General features: G+C 39.8%; 1 protein-coding gene across 1 annotated transcript in view; it reads left to right on the top strand.

Moving 5' to 3' along the window:
* The window catches only part of LOC124304570 (semaphorin-2A), a 284,223-nt gene that overhangs the window by 126,320 nt on the left and 137,247 nt on the right, over positions 1-20,656 (top strand). The window contains exon 3 of the mRNA XM_046762967.1: positions 1,962-2,088. Within this exon, the coding sequence (XP_046618923.1) occupies positions 1,962-2,088 (127 nt within the window). The remainder of the gene's footprint in view (positions 1-1,961; positions 2,089-20,656) is intronic.

The following is a 20,656-nucleotide window of genomic DNA, read 5'->3' on the forward strand; positions in this document are numbered from 1 at the left end:
ACCATGGAAACCATTATGATATCCAATAATTAATCCTCACAACGTTGGCAACTCGATTGCTCTTTCTTTCCTTCACTTGGTCTTGCTTCAATGTATTCCGGTCTGATACTTCGGTACTGAGTATCTCCGAATTTTCCATTACGATGATTACGAATGTATTCGGTGAAAAAGAGAACAAGACACGAACCGATGGTTCAGTACGTAGTCTGACATGACGATAATTATACCGTGCCTAATGGTTCCCTGTCCAATAGCTTATTTTCGCGGAGGTCCTACGGCTGGTTTTCCGGTAAGAGTATTTCTCTTCGAAGATCTCGAAGTATGTGAATCGTGGGACCGGATATAACTGGCCTACCAACACAAGACCATTACTTTTTCTCGAAAGCATCGGAAATGATCATTTATCTCGTTCAAAAGTTTCTCTGCACAGACGTTTCGACGCGCCATATACCGTTGCAGTTTCTCCACGATAGATCGAAGCTCAGTTCTTGGTTGTTTTCAACTCACCCTGATGCCAAACTAGGCAGGTATCGTATAACTTCAGAACCAAGTCTCGCGCTTTTTCATCAACCAACACGATACTTGTCTCACTTTTATACCAGTATCTCTCTTACACTTTTGGCGAAGTGGAAGATTTTGAAAACGCTCATATTCGAACCAACTCGAAATAGTTTTTTTTTTTTTTTTTTTTTTTTTTTCGGAAAGAAAGAAGTAAACAAATTTAGACTGATTGCGAGAGAGAATAAGACTCTTGAACAAGACGGGATAAGATACGAAAATGAAACTCTCACACCTTGCAGAATAAAAAAAAAAAATTAAAAAATAAAAAATGAAAGAATCGATGCAAAAGCAAGATGGGCAAAAAAAAAAAAAAAAAAGCAAGACGTATTATCCGCGATAAATCCAGTTATTACAGGGGAAAACTTTCCTCTTTCTCTAATATTTATCCGTCATTTTCTTTGGCTAAAGTTCTGGCACGATCTGTGATCGCCCTATTAGGATCATTCATTATTTTGTTTCACGGGGGGGAAAAAGTTGGATCATCGACTCTCGGGTTTTCCCTTGGATGCCGAGGGAGGATATCCGGACATGTCTCCCTCGACTCTCAGGGCACTACTACATCCACCTCTCTCGTCCTCGTCGTTGTTATTGATACTCCATAGCAAAAGTTTTCCATTCTCTCGCTGTAGGCGAGATCCGTTGTCAACCATACGGATAAAAACATATTTGCCCTTAGTCACCGAGTGCGCAAACATACGACTGATATACTCACACACACACAGTCAAATGTCTACAAACTTATCGTACAGGCTCATTTCTCATTTACTTCTCGCCAACTGTTTTTCCCGGCCATATTCCGCCTCCCAAAACTTTACCACTGAAAGACATCGCTCGTCGCGACTCTCTCTCTCTCTCTCTCTCTCTCTCTTTTTCTCTTCTTCTCTTTCTCTTTCCCTCTCTCGAGTTTTTGAACCGAGAAAATTTCGGCCCACATACTGACTGTCCTCTTATTCTTTTGTTACGTTTCTCTATTCACAATTCGAAGAGCAAGAAGTAGAAATGAGAATTTCTCAACGAGGAGTTGCCTTTATTTCTATTTTCTCCCTGATGCGAGTTCTCTTTCAAAAATGATTTTTATTCCGCGATCGCTCGCACAGTCAACTTTTGTACTGAACTAACAACACAAAAAATCTCGTTATTTCACCGTCGCAGAAAAGAAGGTGACGTAAATAAAGTTCGTCAGAGCGAAAACCCGTACGTACAATGGCAAATCGGACGACCGCGCTCTGCTTTATCTGTAGTTTTATAATCTGTTTCCGATTGTGAATTTCTCTGCATTAGTTCCCTTCGAGCTACACTACACAATGCATTAATGGCCAAGCTATCGATTACCGTTGTCAATCCTCGAATGACTGAACGGAATTTTATCGTACTAATTCTTATTCGTTTTCTGCTTTCAGTTGGCAAGTGTCAACGAAATGGATACTTCAAGAAAGGAGACATCCAGGAAGACCGTTTGTCTGCTTTGGCTGGTCTTTCTTGTCGTCAGCGCATCGGCCGAAGGCACTTTGGAAAAGCTGCACGAAGGTGAGTCCTCATTTTTAAATATTGTATCACTGGAACGAGTTTATTTACAGAGTCGTAGAGGCGGTGTATTAATGATCTTAAATGATTTTTTATACTCGGAGCATTTATTAGTCACGTCATTCGGACAGTCAAGAATAACTACTCGTTAACCATCTTTTCACACACAAGTTTTATGTCACAGTATCAAGTCACAATCGAATTTCGTACAATTCGAGATTTCAAAACACTAATGCGAAGAAGATGAACATGTAGATTCAGAAATACAAAGCGTTGCGAAGTACCGAGTTGTAAAAGAGTCATTAGAGAAAAAGGAAGAAGCAATCTCGTTTCTTTGGAAACCGGTCCCGCTTCCCTGCAGCGCCAAAGTATAGTTATCGAAAAGTTCCGCATGTAGATGTAAGAAAGAATAAACCTCACATATATGTGCAGGTTGCATCAGATCGGCGTCTTTTGATGATAACCTGTCTCAGATTTCGGGCCTAATAAATGGCTGCAGAAAGGTGGTAATAATTGAAACTCATGCTAATTAAAATTCCGTTGAATCCAGCAAAGATCGGTCCGAGAATCACGTTCTCGAAGCAAAGACGCTTATTTGTAGTCACTATTTTCTCAATTAACTTCTTCTTAATCGCTTCTAGGAATCCTGTTCTTCACTTCTGTACTTGGGAATGTATTCCTCCAGTCTCGAATATCACTCAATTTATATTTGATGAAGCGAACGGAATTCACGCGAGGTCTACACGCGTCACCACGTTAAACGAATCTAAGTCATACTTGGCATCGTCGTGCGTGAGTGACGGCTCGACATTTGTCAGTGTCAAATATATCAGGTGAATGTGTGTATACCTGATTATACATTACGCGATACTAAATATGGAAATTATATGGAAATAACTCCAATTAAGTTACCGAAAAACGAGACGGATCTACATCGCAACTATTACACGCATGTAACGCGTGTCGTCGAGTTCTTTTTTGTTTTTTTTTTTGTTTTTTGTTTTTTTTTTGTTTCACAGACCTCTCAGACCAATCTTGACTTTAATGATCAGCTACGTCAATTAATCTTGTCCATTTTTTTTTTTTTTCTTTTCTCTTCCTAGAATCAGAATCATTTCAAGTGACGAGAAGGTGAAATCATTTTAATAATACCGTTGATAGTTTAATCCGCATTCATGCGATGACTGGAAAATCTTGTCAACTGCAAAACTTGTGCAGAAACATTGTAAACGATTCAATGACGTCGTTTTTCACTGATTCAAAGATTGCGTTTTAACGGAGATGGAGACAATTCAAGCACCTAACTGGTCCTACGAGTAATCAGCTTTCTTGATTGTTTCCAAACGTCGATCTTGATTGTACACGTGATAAAAGTTTACCTTGACAATCATCACCGAATGCACGAATAAGACAGATTGGAGGGACAAAAAATTGAATAATTTGAACGAATCACGCGATCGCGTAAAAGTGCGGCGATCGTCAGTCAGTCGGTGAGTCGATAGGCTGGAAGAGTAATTGCTTACGGTGGTAGGAGACTGCAGGTAATTCTTGGCGCTCGTGACACCGAGATAACCGAGGTATAACCCGACATCGGTGCTCGTTGCCGGAGGCAAGGCATAAATTTTAAGGCGTCCGTCATACCCACTTAAAGTTGACTTATAATATAACGCTGCGCCTGGTCCCATTATACTAATTCAAGATCGCCTCGAGCCAAACACGAAATCCAGTCTGCAGCTTCGCGCTTCTCTCGCTTATAAGGACCACCGCCAGACGGATGGACCCGTTCGCAGTCTCGCTTGGTATCCAACGCCTTATGATCCGGCGATAAATTACATCAGCATAATAGAACAGCCCATGAATAAAGTTATTCAGAATTTTCGAATATATTCGGGCGAGGGCGACTTAGAATGGAGCTCGGTGAGTCTGATCCGACAATTTTCCAAATCTCGTCTCTGTTCGCAGAAATTGTTTCTGGTAAAACGGGGTCAAAACGCGGATCCGATTGTAAAACGACATCGCCTTTCAAACTTGATTATTACGCAATTAGTGACAAGATATAGCGTCTGCATTCCAGGCACTCTGACAGTCGTATCAACTACGGTTGGTTATTTAGAACGAATGAATAAATTACTCACGCGTAAACGCTAAGTCATATTTGAACTGGGACACTGGCCGGAAATGGAAGAAATTATTTGACGAAGATATGCGGAGAGACTTGTCGACTAGCCGTTGAAGCAACGATTCACTTTTGTCTATTATTATGCCAGGATATCGTAGATTAACTAATTCGTTGAAAAAAAAAAATAAATACCATGTCACTCACGTATGTGATAATAGTTAGGATTTTTCACTGTAGATCATGTATGAACTAGTAGTTGTTTGTCGTTTTGTCTCGATCGAAACGTCAGCCGTTCAAATAAATAATGCTGAAGGTCTACACCCATGAAAACTTTAATTCTCATCTAAATTTGTGGTCTAAAAATATTACACATTTATTTACTGAAAAAGGGAAGATTTTCTTCTGCTAAAGAATCGAGTCGTAAAGAATTTAAACGTAAGACTTCGACTGCCGCGTTTCTTTCAATTCCGTCACGGAATTTCGTTACCGTTAAAAAAAAATAAGTCTAGAGAATTGAAAATGGCAAAACTACGTACTGGCCAACAATAAATTGTCAGGTTATATCAGACGCTTTAAATCTCTACTGCAGGGGTACCAACTCAATTTTTAACCCATTGAGTCACACATTATTGTGCCGAGTCAACTTTTACAATAAGATACTATTCGATGGCTTTTGAGATCACTAATTACGAATCCGAAGACAGATTTAAAAAATTCAAGACGGCGGATCCAATGCGGAGGACAAAAGTTCAAATTTAATCAAATCCGGTCAAAAAAACTGTATACAGTGGTTTTCGGGGTCGCTGATTACGTATTTGAAAATTCAAGATCGTGGATCCAACATGGTGGACTTGAAATGGGAAATTTGTTCGAATAGTGTACCAGTACGCAGGTAATTATCAGTCACGAAATTCATCTCGCTTCGAATTCGGTGAGATTTTCTCACGCGGAAGCTGACCGCCTCTAATGCGGAAATAAATATGTTTCAGCATCCGACTTCCTCGCGGCACCGCATTATCTAACACTGCCATACGAGCGTAGATAGCGCGGTTATCTACACCGGCTTTCCGCCCGATAATTGGCGATAACTCCTCGTCTGCTTCAATGCAATCCGCCTTCTGCCAGCTGCAACGTCGACCGAGTCTTGTTCCTACTTTAGAGTTTGAATCGGAAACCGCGACTTGTTTCCGGCCTTGTGTGGACATTATCGAATTTCAGGTGAATTCGGGTTGGTTGACTCTGGTTTTTTTTTTTTTTTTCCTTTTTTCTTGGAAATTGGAAAATTAACCTCGCGATTACAACAATCTTATTCTCATTCGTACCCTTCAATGTCAAATATTCACGACAAAGTATTATCAAAAAAACACGATGTCCGGTAAAAAAGGAATCGAAAAAGGGAATGAAAAAATCACGGTTTGAGAAGTGAAACTGACGTGAAACGAATTTTGTTCAATGATTTTTTTCTCCTGATATGGGTAAAAGGAGAAAATCGATCACCCAAATGTAGGAGGCACTTCAGTTGCGAATAATTTCAAAAGAATCATGATACAATTTTATTTATTTTAGATACCAAAATCGTAGCGTTTAGCCAATTACCCTGATCAGTAAATCAGGGCACATATTTATTGTAAATGCAGTTTCTTCAAATTGCCTAGAAAGAATTAACAGTAACATTAACATACTTTTCCGAAAGAGCAGAAGTTTATCTGTTCAAGCCTTATTAACGACCAGAGTTTTTGGTTGAAATTAGTTGAACATCTTCTAAACTTATCTTCATACTTGACTTCAATCAAAGTTTCTGAATCACAGAGTATCACACATTTTTTTTTTTTTAAATCCGGCACAATAGTCATAAAAATAGTCGCTCTTATCCGTTTCATAATAGTTACAATGGCCTAAAAGATGCGTGTGAAACTTGTGTTTTGACATCTGGTTGTATAAAACATCGAATCGAGTAACTCACACCTCAATTTGCATCATGAAATTCGTTCGAAAGTCAATGAATTACATATTTGATGTGCAGAAATGTTTCATACCTCTTTTTGTCCCACACCGGGTTCAAGAGACTTCTGCATATAATTTTTGAGTAGATAACATAAAAAAAAAAAAACAAACCGCATACAGGCCGATTCGCACCATGTTCCAAAACCAACAAAATCATCGCATGAGTGAAAATTCCATCCTCAGCTGATATTCGATGTGGACGAATATCGCGATATGACAAAGCATAACTTTTGCCCGTTACGAGTGTAGGTACGGAAATGCGACCCGGCGGGGTAACTGCACCGGATTCACCCGATATTTTCACCGATTTTCAATGAGCCTAGCTGTCCCTCGTCGAGGGTGGAGGGGTGCAGGTTCGACCATGCATCCCTCCGGAGTTTTTCCACCCTTCGAAATCCCGACCCGGCATCCATCATCCGAGAGAGGAGGAAATCTCGGTATTTGTTGGGATCTTGATCCTCTCGTCGCAGGCGAGATCTTCTTTTTATCCATCTTCCTTGGTTTCGGTACCTCCTCGGCTCTCTGTCTTCCTCATAATTTTTCCCTCCATCTTCCCTCTCTTTTTCGTTGGGCGCCAGAGGCGAGCGAGCAAGGTTCTCCCGAAGAACTCACATTCTCACGCGTCGACACTCAATTTTGTTTGATTTGTGATCCTACCAGCGCCGTTCAAGTTTAGCCCGTGAACCAGACGCGTGGGCGGCTGCAGGAAGACTTCGAGCTCACCTGAGACCTCGGTCTGCATTTTCCTCGCTCGTATACCTTCCACCTTCGTCCCACAAAACGGCGACTCGGTATTACCTTGTGACTTACGTACGTACCTCGATGTTATAAATTGAAGAAGAGAATATTTCGATACGTGGATATAAGGTGTGTACCACCTCTTTACCTTCCAGAGTTAGTTCAACCATGAGAACGACGCTGGCAGTACTCTCATCATCATTCCTTCCCGTCTTCGTAACTGCCTATTTCAAAATTATAGTGTAAACTCAAGCACGTAATATAACGTCTGCTGGAAAACGTTGCTCCGAGCTCGGTGCACGTATATGAATACTGGAGTTGCCACACGATTGCCGTGAACTCAACTCCCACGCATCGTATTCAGAATCGTTTCTGTGCGATCAAACCCTCACTTTTAGTGGACACTAGACTCCACTGACCATCAAAATGCTACTTTAGGTTCGAATAATTTATCCGTTCGGTGAACGTCATTGGAGAGCAAATAATTTTTCTTCACCGACGTGGTATTTATTTTTTTTTTTTATTTGTACTCTTTTCTTCGTCATGACTGATTTTCAAACGAGTGCTCGTCACTGAAGAATCAACGTTACTTGTGATATTCGCAATTGGGATTTCTTACAGATTGAGAGGTATTCGATAGAACGAATATTCTTGAAGAATGAGAAGGATTGGATAGAGTTCGGATGCTTTTTTGACAATCTATGCTTTGTGAGTTTAAATCGAAACGGATTCACCGATTCATCGAGTGTAGTGTAGCTCAAATGAAACGCACAAATACTCTGGCTCATATCACCAATAATATACAATTTATTGTTTCCTAGCAACGTCCGCCGATGGATGAATCCGAATGACAGTTTCCAACTTTTTATCCAGCAACTTGAAAGAGGGAGTACCTTGCTCCCAGTGCATATGTACGCAAATAAGTAAACGGATATGAATAAACGACTAAGAGGCTAAAGCGACGGTTGATCAATATGGCAAGTCGTCTTTATGAGATATGAATTCAATTGAGAGTTATTCCTCACGATAGTTGAGACAAGTTATTCTTAATAATGGTATGATTATTGTGTTGCGCTGTATAATGTAGATGATTTTTCTTTATTTATTAGAAAGTGGTGGAATTTAGGGCGAAGGATATTATTTCGAAGAGTTCGAATTCAAATGTTGAAATTCGATTAAATTGTTCTTCTTGTTCCTGATTCTCCGCCTTGGAACTTGACTTTGGAGTTTTTGCCTAGTGTCAGGTACGAGAAGCGAAACATTTTTCAGATACTCTGATTTTTCAGAAAATCAATTCCTCGATATTTTCACACCCGAAGAACGATCGTGTAAAAACGAAATCAAAAGATTCTGGGGTGGTTCACAGACACTGATCGAATCTATTAAACCCACGTGATGCCCTGACGGAAAAGCTGTAATTGCAGTACCGGAAGTTAAATTGATCTGAAATCTCGCTGCGGATGACTGGTGCATAATTGGCTGCGTCCGGAAATCAGTCTTGGATCAGTTCGTTGTGCCTAAATTTTTTTTCTCACATTTTACTTTGCCAACCGCAGCCTCCGTCTTCCACGAGGTAAGAAGACTTTGCTCGGTTAAATCGGCTGGCAATTTATCAAAAATCAGGTTAGGTCACCGGAGCAAAGGTGAGGACGGCGGGGGATTCAGAGCGATTCCAGCGCCGCGACGCCCGGCCATATTGACATAATGAAGAAACTTGGTCGTAAAGAAACGCGAGTAAAAAATTTCCACCAAACTTTCCCAGCGAGCGGCGAAAGAGAAAGAGACTAAGAAAAAGTGATGGGAGTTTCAGAAAGAGAGATACGGAGAAGCAAGGGCGGGAAAAGGAGAAGGAAAATTGCCGGCCAGCTCCGGGGTAAAGTTTGAAAATTCGTTGAGGCGACGCCAAGACGGCTCGCGTCACTCTCCCCGATTCTGTCTGTACCGAGAGGGGGCACAAAATGGCAGCTCAAGTCACGTTTGTCTTGCGTTGGTCCGCGGGGTGGTTTCCAGGGGTGGTTCCTCAGGTTCCTCTTAGTTTCTGTTTGTTCTTTTGATTCTTTCCAGTCACCTCACTGCCGCCTACTTCTCCGGTTCCCTCACCTTTTACTCCCTTTTCTTCCATTTTCTTACCGCACCGCCACACTTCTTCCATAACCTTTCTCCCTCCTTTTCGCCAACGTCGCCACCCCGCTTCTCCTCTCCCTTCCTCCCTCCTTTCCTTCTCAGATTCTTTCGAAAACTTAACTTATTTAATTTCCGCCTTCGGCCGCCGCCGTGTCACTCCCTATTTTCACTTATTCAGCATCTGGTATGGGTCCGCATCGTCTTTTCTTTTTGCCGCACGTACAGCGATCGACGAAACATTCTGCCGTCACGTTGAGAAAGAAACTGAATTATCAGCATTTAATGTTGACGTATACGAATGTTGCTGACTTCATGTTTCCAAAAATACTTCATTAATTTCGCACTCTTGGTGACTTTCGATAAATTTCACCGCACCGTAAAATCTGATAACTATTGAGAGGCGAATTTCGAAGGATCGTGAAAATATCGGGTTCACAGATTAATAAAAATTGCTGTCAAAAAAATGAGAAAACAAATAATCGTTGAATGAAGTAGTTTTAAAAGCTATGAATAAAATTAACCAAATTCAATTTGACTGAAACAGTTTTCTTCTTTTTCAATTTTATACACGAACGAAATTTTGAAAATGAGGCATCAATATTTCATAATAAAGTTTGGATTGAAATTTTTTTTTTTTTTTTCTTTCGAACTACATCTTTATTCACACTCTGTCTAGGCAGATAATAAGTTGAATATTTTTTACATACCTTAGAGTAACGTGTAGGTAAATCTCCAGTGATCAGTACCAATAAACTCTATTCACAAATTTATACATTAATTACGTATTTTCTGATCCACTCAATTTTTATTTACACCAAGTGTTTGGGTGAGTAGTTTTGCGGTTAAACAAGTTTAGTGTTTGTATAATCGATCCTCTTATCTTTGGGAAAAAAATTTCCACTTCTTGTTTGACCGATGGTATATTTGCGTCTTTCCTTATTATCTCGTTTGGTACACACCACAATACGGTCAATATGTATCTCAGAATTTTGTTCTGGAATCGTTCAATTATTTCAATGTTTGACTTTTGCGGTAGTTCCTCTCAGTTGGAAGCCCGAAGATCGGATAGAAGTAAAATGAATATAGAAACGTTGACGTTGTAATCCGTAAAAGAAAAAGAAGAAAAAAAAAAAAAAACACCCTTACTTTTGAATCACGGCATTGAACACACACAGAAATTATGGCAGCTATTCCTTGAGTGATTTAGGTTCCCTGTTTTTCAGCATCACAGAGCTCTTCCGAGCTTTTTGCAACACGTTGAGCCGCAGTTGAAAACTTAATACCGCGTCTGCAGTTTATTACTACGAAACTCCAGGTGGGTAATTGTGATTTTTTTGCAACCCTACACAGAACGAGGAAGAAAATACGGGGATGGATATAGAATTGCAAGTTTTAACAGCGAGTTGCATATAACAACGAATATATGGCGTGTTCTTGCTCTTGTCGTCGACTGCATACTTGAGTTTCAAAGTGAAATATCATGCGACACAATCCTCTCAGACCTTCGAAAAGTTATTCTTAGACACTGGTTATGGCGAGTAATAGGCGTAATCAGATCCGTTATAATATTATACTCAATCCAACACGAAAGGTAACATTAGAATCTCGTTTTAACAATACACGCAAGGCATTGTGTTTTGTCAGTTAGAATTTACGATCTTATCAATGCTTGCCGAGTTACCAGCAATAAAGGAAAACAATTTCAAAGTTCGAAGGGAATGGTGTAGAGATGAACGAGATAGTGACTGTACTTAACTGTACTTGGCAAGTTTTTGAAATTGTCTATTCTAATTTTGACCGGCCTGCAGCAGCGGTGAAATTCTATTAGTAATAAGACAAAGGTTGAAAATTTTAATGAAATTTATTTTTATTGAATGGAGATCGTTCGACTTATCTTAGAAATCTTATCTAAAATCTTGGAAAACTTCTTCGAAAAAATCTAAAGTAGAAATTTCGCAAAAAACTTTCTTTCCATTTCCAAACACGAATACAAAATCGTCGCAGGTACTTATTTATTTGTAATAAATCCATTAAAAAATTAGAACACTCAATTGTTCCAAGTGTTCTAAATTATTTCGGTTACTGGTTAAACCTGAATTTCTGATAGCTCAGGATTCATCATAAGAATTCCAGTAATAGTTGAACTTGTAGCATTTATAAATTAATAACATCATTATTTCAAACGGTTCGATGTTTGAGGCCTGATAACTCCGAAACGACTTACCTTACGCAAATCTTTATTCGGATCTTTTTTGTAAAGCGTAAAATTTCCTACAAGAATATGTTTCTTTTATATCTTCACACTGATTCGTTTTCGAGCAATAAAATTCTGAATTTTTAAAAAGTTTTTTCCCATGTTATTTAAATGGGAAATAGAAACTTGAGAATCGCCAACTGTAAATATCAATATTAAGAGCTCGTATTTTACCGCGGTCATTTTTGAGGGACACTCGGAAGATTTTTCAATGTTCTTCAAAAAAAAAAAGAAAAAATCGGTTTTTTTGAAACATTCTAATATATAATCCATTCCTACGCACTCTCTGGGCGCGCAAGTTCTGAGATGAGAAAGAAGATTTTCGTCGACCAAACACTTTCGCAATAACAACCCCTAAAAGGCACTCGAGCAAAATATCGTGCCCAATCTTCGGCCCCTAACCCTAACGTACACATTTCGTACGAACAGAGCGTCCTGACACGTGTGTAATCCGTTTTCCCTCGAAAACGACTCATTGATATGCGTTCGTTTGATTGGATCGGCGAGTCCGTTCCGCTCTGTCGTCGCGCAGCATTCGTCCAGTCGGACACCCTCGTCAGCCCCAACCTGGTTAGCTGTTTCAATTTCCCCTTGGCGTGGAGAAGAGAAAGGCGACCAAAATCCGTCTCTCTGCCGGCCGATAACACTCGCGTCCAATGCGCGTCCTACCGTGTCACAGATATCATTATTGCCACGCTGATGCCCGTTTTACAAACCGTTATCCATATTCACCTGCAACTAACTGCCGCGATCGATTTTCCTCGCATCACCTGTCCGACCGTGCAGATTTTCCGTGAACGGCTTCCAGGATCTGGGACGTGGTGAAAATTCCGAAGGGGCATATCTCAGAAATTTTCTGTAAGAATAACCATGTTCAAAATCGATTCTGAAAAAAAACAATTCGCGTTAGCTAAATCGATGAATCATTTTTTCTTCGGTCAATTGGTGAATAATTGTCAGCAACCAAGTACAGGAAAGTTCCGTGGAAGCGTGTTTATTACCTAAGATTTGTTTCGTAAATGATGATAAATATCCAGAAAAAAAACTCAACTACATGGTCAAATTGATTAGATGAATCCAATTTCATTAATTTTCGAATTTCAGCCAACTCACAAGTATCAACCGATCGAGTAGCAAATGAAATTTCTCACAGCTAAGAGCTGCTGATGAATTGAAATCCAGAACTAGATCGCGTAAGTCGTTGGATATAAAGTGGTTTGTAAACACGGGTATGAAATGAGATACAATTAGGCCCGACGATCATTATTACGCTCCTGAACCGGTTATCCTGCAGTCTAATTTGACGGGAAATTTTCTCATTCTCCCGTCCTCATTTTAAGTTTCTCTATTTTCCCTCGCCTCTCTCCATATATGAGGGGTTCGACTACTTCCGGTCTGATGATTGGGCGCAAATGCATGCACGAGGACTTTGCATCCCGGGATCCAATTAGTCTTAATTAATGGGCAACGCTGCGGTGGCTGCAGGTACGATGTCTTACCTAATTGTACCAGCGGCGTAATTCACACTCGTCGTACGAGGGATAATATCAACCCTTACAGACACGCGATACGAATCCTTCCGCATTAGCTGTCTCGATTTCTTGTCTCTTGGACCATCGTATTCGATGAAACTTCCCAGTTATGATGTAGAACTTTACGCGGTATGCCGCTTAACGACAAGTCTCTGCGCTATCGCAGACATCGATGGGAAGAGAGGGATGAATTCAAAGAAGTTTCAAAGTTCCAGATAAGTGGGGAAAAACTTGACGGAGTGCTTTGAAGAATTTTTAAATCAATATTATATTACAGGATACTTGTCACAGGATACCGAATGTTCAAGAGAATTATGAATGTATCAATTGTTTGATAACTATATCTGCAAAAAAAAAAAAAAAAGATTAAAAACGTTATAATGAAGATCTTTCTGATTCAACCTAATGTAAAATATCGAGATTCGCGTACTCGATAGATTGCTCTTTTTTTTTAACCTGCAAATTCTTGAGACAATCCTCGTAAGAAGGGTGAAAGCCGATTCAGTCTTATTTGAATGTTTCAAATCCCTCGACTATACGTAACTACTTGAGACAAAATTTTAATCCTCCTTCGAACAGTTTCAAAACCGACACTCCCTGGGAGGGTAAAATTTTAAGATTTATAACTCTATAAGTATGACGTAAATAGTGTCTCTTTTGACGGAATACATGAATTTTTTATTAGAATGTAGAAATACTGAAAAATCAATTTTTTTTTTCATCACAATTCAAAAGTAGAACGTCGAAAAAAGTTTAATGACGTGCAACTCGTAAAATGAATCGACTTAGAGCAATTTGAGTTTCAGCTCTTGGCTTTATTATTTATAGCTTCAAGAAGATTTAAAAATTTTTTCATCGAAAGTAATAACAAAATGGGTGGCATGGCGTATATAAGCAGCGAACGACTCCGAACTCGAAGGCTTCTCCGGTGGTGCATCTCCTGACATTACTGTCCAGCTTGTAACAGAGAGAAAAAAAATTTCAAAGCTTATAACGTCTTTTCGGGCTCGAGCTCGTAGTCCAAATGTTACAAAAAATATTTTCTCAAACATATTCAATTATGAACAAAAAATTTCATTCTTCGGCCAAAAAATCGTTGGACAATTTTTTATAAAACTATTTTGGGACCAATATTCAAAAATCTAGCCATGAGCTCAAACCGATGAACACAATTTTTAAAGATCGTATCAAAATTCTAAGTCGAACGGATAAAAAATACACGCTAAACGAAAATGGTCTTGGATTGTGTGAATATTGAGTAAATATTTCTAAATAATTTACTTCATATTCTACATGCCTGGGTATTCGGGTATCACTCGAAGGGTGAAAAAGCAAATTTGAGAGAAAAAAAAAAGGACGATTCGGTTGCCAATTGCACAATATGAAATCAATGTACGTCAAGTAAATTCAACATTCATAATTGTGTTCAATGAATTCATCAGGCTTATCTCTGTTGCGGAAGTTGGAAAAATTGAACACCGGTTGAATATGAAAATGACGACGAAGAAAGTGGAAAATCGGACAAAAAGTATTCACACCGCGAGATAAAAGACGCGAATACTGTAAATAGGAATAAAGGTATCTAGGTACACCTACACACACGCGCACGTACATATATACAATATACCTATATGTCATGCGGTGAAGAAGAATTATTATTTATTCCGAAGCTTTTGCGTAGACGAAGACGCAGATACGGTTTGCGAGGCGTTTTCCATCTACCTTTATCGGAAAACGTTAGGAAGAAGGACGTTACCGCTATCTTGACGGGGTGCCGGTGCTTAAGCGTTCGCTGAAGGACGAGGAGCAGAAAAGCGGCTAGAACCAGAGGAGTGGTAAAAGGTTAAAAAATGTCGAACCGGGGGAAAATAAAAAACCGCCCCGTGCACCACCGCCCGACTTTATCTCCGTTCGAACTAAATGCGAGCACGAGAGTATCACTTTTTGTTAACGGGACGCGGAAGAGCCGCAGCTGACACCATTATGCCTCGATATTACACGCACGATGTACCATCTGAATACAAACCTGATCCGATATGCTCGATATTGTGGTCAGTGATTTCAATATGTGAGGAATTTTTTATTTTGATTTTTCTTTCTCCTCACTCTCTCTTTCTCTCTCTCTCTCTTTCAAGCGTTTTTACTCCGTTTTGAGAATTTTGAAACATTTTTCAACATGGGCTCGTGAATGGAAGATAATCTACATAACAAAAAGTCGGATTCAGGCCTCTTGAGACTCCTGTCAAATTAACGGGCTCACTTCAATTAATAGTTCGGTATTTCCTGAAAGAGTTTTTTATCGAGACTAGAATGAACATAATATCCACAATGGTTTAGCAAATGTCTCAGATTTGAAAATGGTTCAGGTATAAAAAAATTTCATATAACAATTGGAGATCTTCTTGTGGTGAATAATTACTCGAATTGACTATTTCTGAAATATTAATAACAGATTTTAATGATTCGTTTGAAACCGAGGCCGTGATTTGTGATGCACACGGCTAGCCAAGATAGCGGGTGACTAGATTTAAACGTCTATTCAAAGAACGGAAACTCGATAAAATTTCGTCCTCCGTAACAAAGAGAATCCGGCATACCTCCCGCGAGGGGTGATGAATTATTAACGTAAGTTACAAGTTTGCTGGGAATATAATTTAAAAAATCTCGAAACATTTGCCGCCCAAACTTGGATACGATATTCAAAAATGTGCACAAAAGGAGAACGGAAACCGAGCCGATTACGTAACGCACAAAGACACCGCGACAACCCTTTGCGAATGCTTTTGGAACGCGTTGGCCTGTGATCCTGTGGAAGTACGAAGATGACGAGGTCCCCGAAATAGACAGGAATTAGCGACGCCGAGGTGCCAAGGTAGGAGTAAAAGGTACTAAGCGTTTGATATTCCGGGGCTGGTGGTGTCTCTGTGTGAGGACGCGAAGCGAGGGCCGCCCTTGTTAGGCAAAAACGCGGTGGATGATGGATGGACGCTAAATTGCATTAATTAAATTCACCGTGACGCCCTTCGCCGGTAGCCTATAACGTATAAGATTGGCATTATATAAATTGCGGATGGCTGCTGTTCGTCGATCGCACTATGTCGGTCACTTTGATGAGGGCCCCTGCCCTCCACCCGCCCTTAACGCGCTCGGTCGCCCAGCCATCCCCCTTCCTTTGACACTGTTTTATAACAGCTTCCAAAGATGCGTTTATAATTCGCCTGCCTCCGCGTTGATTAATCTCGAATTACTCGGGGTGACTCGAAAACGAAAAGTCTTTGAGGCCGTTCGCTCAAGGGTGTCAAGGATTAAAAATAGGTGGATCGTTATTTTTTGACTGTACTGACAGTTTTTCGATCAGCTAGAAACAGGGAACGTTCATTTTTATCGACGGCCTTGTCACTCTACACTTTTTTATTTTCGACATCGAGATGACAATTTGAGGTTTACTGTCTAATATTTGTTCTTTCAAATTATACGAAAACGCGGTACAGATGCTTAAACAATTTTATACAAGTATGCCAAACTCTGGCTGCTAACTATCCGAATAGTGAGGCATATTAAACAGGGTTACAGAATTGTGAGTAAGGAATCTTCCATGTTCTCATTATCTTATCTTACCGGATGTTAGAAATAAGTTTAAACAGGTCAGCCTGGAAACAGCGATGACGATTCCAAGTTACAACATCGTTATTTCCTGCCAACCAAAAGACCAAGTTTCCTTAATTTTATACAAATAATTTCCTCCTCCGGGAAAGTAATGTCCTTCATTTTGGTGCAACGCTGTTACAACGTCAGTCTTTGAGCTGCGGTATGTGCCACAGACTTACGATCATTTCACTTTTCTGCAAGGATATAGGAAAGAATAAGTCGCGATCTTATGAAGATTCTCGCGAAGATTTTTTTAACAGCGTTCTCAAATCAGCTACGGAAGGATTTTCAACTAGGTAACGTGATATCAACCCGGATTTTATTAACGAGACGTATGCGCGAACAGTTTACTTTTGGCAATGCGGTTTTAAACACGAGTAATTCTTTGACGCCATATTTGTTTTAGTACCATGAAAATACTGCGTGAAATTATAAATAAAATAATTGTAATCTGTATCAACTTCCTGTCGATTTTCACCAGTCTTATACCCGTGCGGAAGATAAAAAGTAATTTTCAGTCATGCGGTAGGAAGCAAAGTGAGAGAAAAGCCTCGAAATAAAAAGCCCGAGACCAAGAGAGAGAGAGAGAGAGAGAGTTCAAAATAAACAGGAAACAGGGTAGAAACTGAGTATATCCTCGAGGGAGGTTGAATTTAGGGAAAAACTTTGCCTTGTCCTCTTCTGCAGTATTCAAGATTTCTTTGACGTCTTAACGTGCGACGTCGAGGAGGATACCAAGAATCGGCGGGGTATAAGCGGATTTTGTGGAACAGAAGAGCGTCGCTCTAGGAGAGCTTCTTGCTCCTTTTCCTCTCTCTCTCTCTCTCTCTCTCTCTCTCTCTCCCTTTTTTGCTCCTTCTTCTCTCGCCACGATCTCCCAACGGGTTCCCTTTCGGCCCCGGCTACTTTTCGTGACGTGTAGAAGCCCGCACACAGAGGCACGCACCTTATATAATCCACAAGCAAAGTAAGACATTAAAAGGTTGAGGTGAGGGCCTCACTTTTGTGGGAGGTGACGGCGGAAGAGGATGAGGTGGGAGTGAAATAATAGCGGCCATACCGTTGTCTAACATGTGTTGCCGGTTGAGAAGAATAACCTAAGTAAGGGTTACCTCTGCGTGCAGGATAGATATTAAGTATAATTTACTGGACCCGAAAAGGGGTTGAGAGTCTGCCGAGACCCGAGTTCTCTGCTCTCTCCTCTTTCCTATCCCGTGTTTTTCTCCCTTTATCTAACCGACCGATCCATTCGTCCGCGTGTCTTTCTCCGTCTATATAGTCCTTTCTTCTTTACCATAATTACTGATCAGAGAAACCACAGACGAATCACAGCCGTGAATTCAGCTGGTCGAATATTGGTTTCTGAAGACATTGGAAGCATTTTTGTTCCACGTTGTATCGAGTTGGTTCACTTTTGTGAGGGCTTTTTTTAAAATAATTTCGAGACAACGCACAGCAGTGATATATTGTTGACTTGAATCTTTTCGGTAGGTAATTCCGTGAATCAGTCTTCTTCTTCTTCTTCTGATTTCAAATGACTATTTCCGTACTGGAAGTCTACCGAAATGTTTGTATCTCGATAATCCAACATTGTTTTTTCTGTAATTTAATACATTGTTACATTGCACAGAATGAAATCAACCAACGGTTGTTCTTCAAAGTGACCACTAGTAAAGCTTCGCAAGTCGAAATTATTAATACCTGTGCAGTATTCAAATTGAATTTCACATAAGTACGTCTGAAGTGAACACGACATTGGCGAAGGGGTCGACTCTTACCTTGAACGTTCTTGTGTTCAACGTAAAATGTTGACAAAATATAATGATACAGTCGATCCGAGTTATCTAAAAATTCAAAGGGCATCACAAAATATCTATTTTGTTCGTCCGGGTCTTAATGGACAACAAATTTGGCAGGGAAAATCCTCAGTACCATAAACATGAAATTGAACCCCAACGTGGAGACCATTCAAGCCAGAATTTTCCCAAACTCAATCAAGCGATTGAATTAAGTGTTCATTGAAATGACATCAATGTATCTAGTCAGAGTTAAAAATTGAAATCATTCTAAAAGTCTTCTAGTCTATTTTACAGGAGTAATTACTGTACTATATCAGAATTCGAATTCTCAGGAGTTGAATAAACTGTACAGTATTCTATTTCTATCAATAATATAGTTAGAATCACAATATATTTTCTAATAAAATATTTCACGAAGCTTCAAATTTGTAGAGATATTGGAAAAATAATCTTTCGTACTCAACGATGAGTCTTATTTAGCCAGCCTTACGGCTAAACAAGCTAGAATTGCATATGAATTTTCACGGGAAGAATGATTTTGGCGTCGAGATGAGTTTCGAAGAGTGTAATTTGATGTCCGCGAGGCTCGGACCGCTGCTCGCAAAGAGATCGCCCCGTGTTTGTTAATTAACTGTATATGCTTCTTCCGTATTATTTGTCGAGCTATGTATGCGGATAGGATGTGCTTGGGTGTATGTTTTGAGCTGTTTTATGTTTGCCAATAAAATGGCGCACGGTGTACAGAGCCGGACAAGATCAAACGCATCGAGAGGAGCAGGGATACGTGCAGGACAGTAGGTGCCTCGCTCCAAGCTGCTCTCAACATTTTTCCCTCAGAAATAAATGAGCACAACGCACAAACAAGCAAACAAACTGGTCATCAAGAACCGCTACTATTCTACCCTCGGACGATCAAACCAACGAGGGAGAGACTGAAATCATTTCGAATCGCGGTCTCTTTTGGCCTCAAACTATTCTCATTACTTTATTTCTTCCTTGCGTTATTGCGGACGTGGCTCACATACGTTTTAACCGCTATCTGATATTGGTACAGTAAAACCTGAAATATTTTTCACGTCAGGACTTTTGCTCTTCGGTGATAACATTTTCCTGATAAAAATTGGCGCTTGCTTAACCCGAGAAAAATATGTAAATACTAAACATTTAGCATACAGGTATGTCATCGTAAGCATTGGGAACGGAAATGTGTTGCTGTGACATCTGGTGGTAAAATAACGCGTTACTCCGAGTCGACCATATTTAGTTTCAAAAACTTCTCTCGTCGTATTTTTTTGCGGTATATCGATTTCTTTCGATATAACTAAAGCTTCACAGCTTGCACTGAGTTTTTCTGTTCTTTCATATTTACGTAATTGACCAAATACGATTTGCTGATAGCCAGTTCTCACCGCCATATTGCTTAGTCCTCATTTTTGTTACTTAACCTCAAGCCGAAGAATTAACGGCATTGGTAGAGTCCGTAGAGTCAACCTGACATGGCTGGCGATTCTGCAAGCACAACTACAAGTATTGTCCTTTTCCAGACAGTTTTCGAAATTTGTTACACGCTGACGTTGGCACGTTCCGTTCCTTTGTTCAGTTTCCGGTAGGCAGCGGAAAGTCGCGTGGTATCACGGCCCGTTATACTAAGAATCTTACAATTATTTAGAACAAAGCCATTTCTGTTGTATAGTCGGCGAAGAACCCGCACAAAAGTGGTGCCTTTCAATTCCCTCGTAGAACGTCGCTTGAGTCGCCTTACACCACGCCATCTTCTCGTTCTCATTGCGTTGAATGGTTTTTAAATTTTACGATCTCACTGGTTGATGGGACACGTCACTGGAGCTGAGAGAAAATGTCTAAGCATCTGAAGCTACAACCGTTAGTATAAATAACGTTTGTGAAAACAAGCGATTCAGTCCTGTTTGAATTTATCGTAGGTATTCAATATATTCTTAGATCGTACTATTTTTAACGATGTTAAAAGAGAGTTTTTCAGTAGGCTTAACTTGTGTCGCGATGCTTAACAGGTAAACTTTCATAAAATTCACAGTCATGGTTGTTGTATAAAAACAAAACATGCTGCACAAAATATTCCATCTCATAAGTTTCAATTCCGTTGTTTATAGTATATACTTTTGTCAAATTATTTCACTTTTTCAACATCAAGTTGCGTGCAAATGATGCTTACAATTGGTAACGGAGTTACTAATCACATTACAATTTTACAGCAACTGTGGCTTTGTACAGGAAATAAAAAATGAATCAAAACAAATTCACCTAAAAAAAACGTCACCCACAAAATTATCAGCATATCATACGATAAATACACATTTCCAATTAAAAATTCCGC

This window comes from Neodiprion virginianus, chromosome 5 (assembly GCF_021901495.1).
Source record: "Neodiprion virginianus isolate iyNeoVirg1 chromosome 5, iyNeoVirg1.1, whole genome shotgun sequence".
NCBI classification, from domain to species: Eukaryota; Metazoa; Arthropoda; class Insecta; order Hymenoptera; family Diprionidae; genus Neodiprion; species Neodiprion virginianus.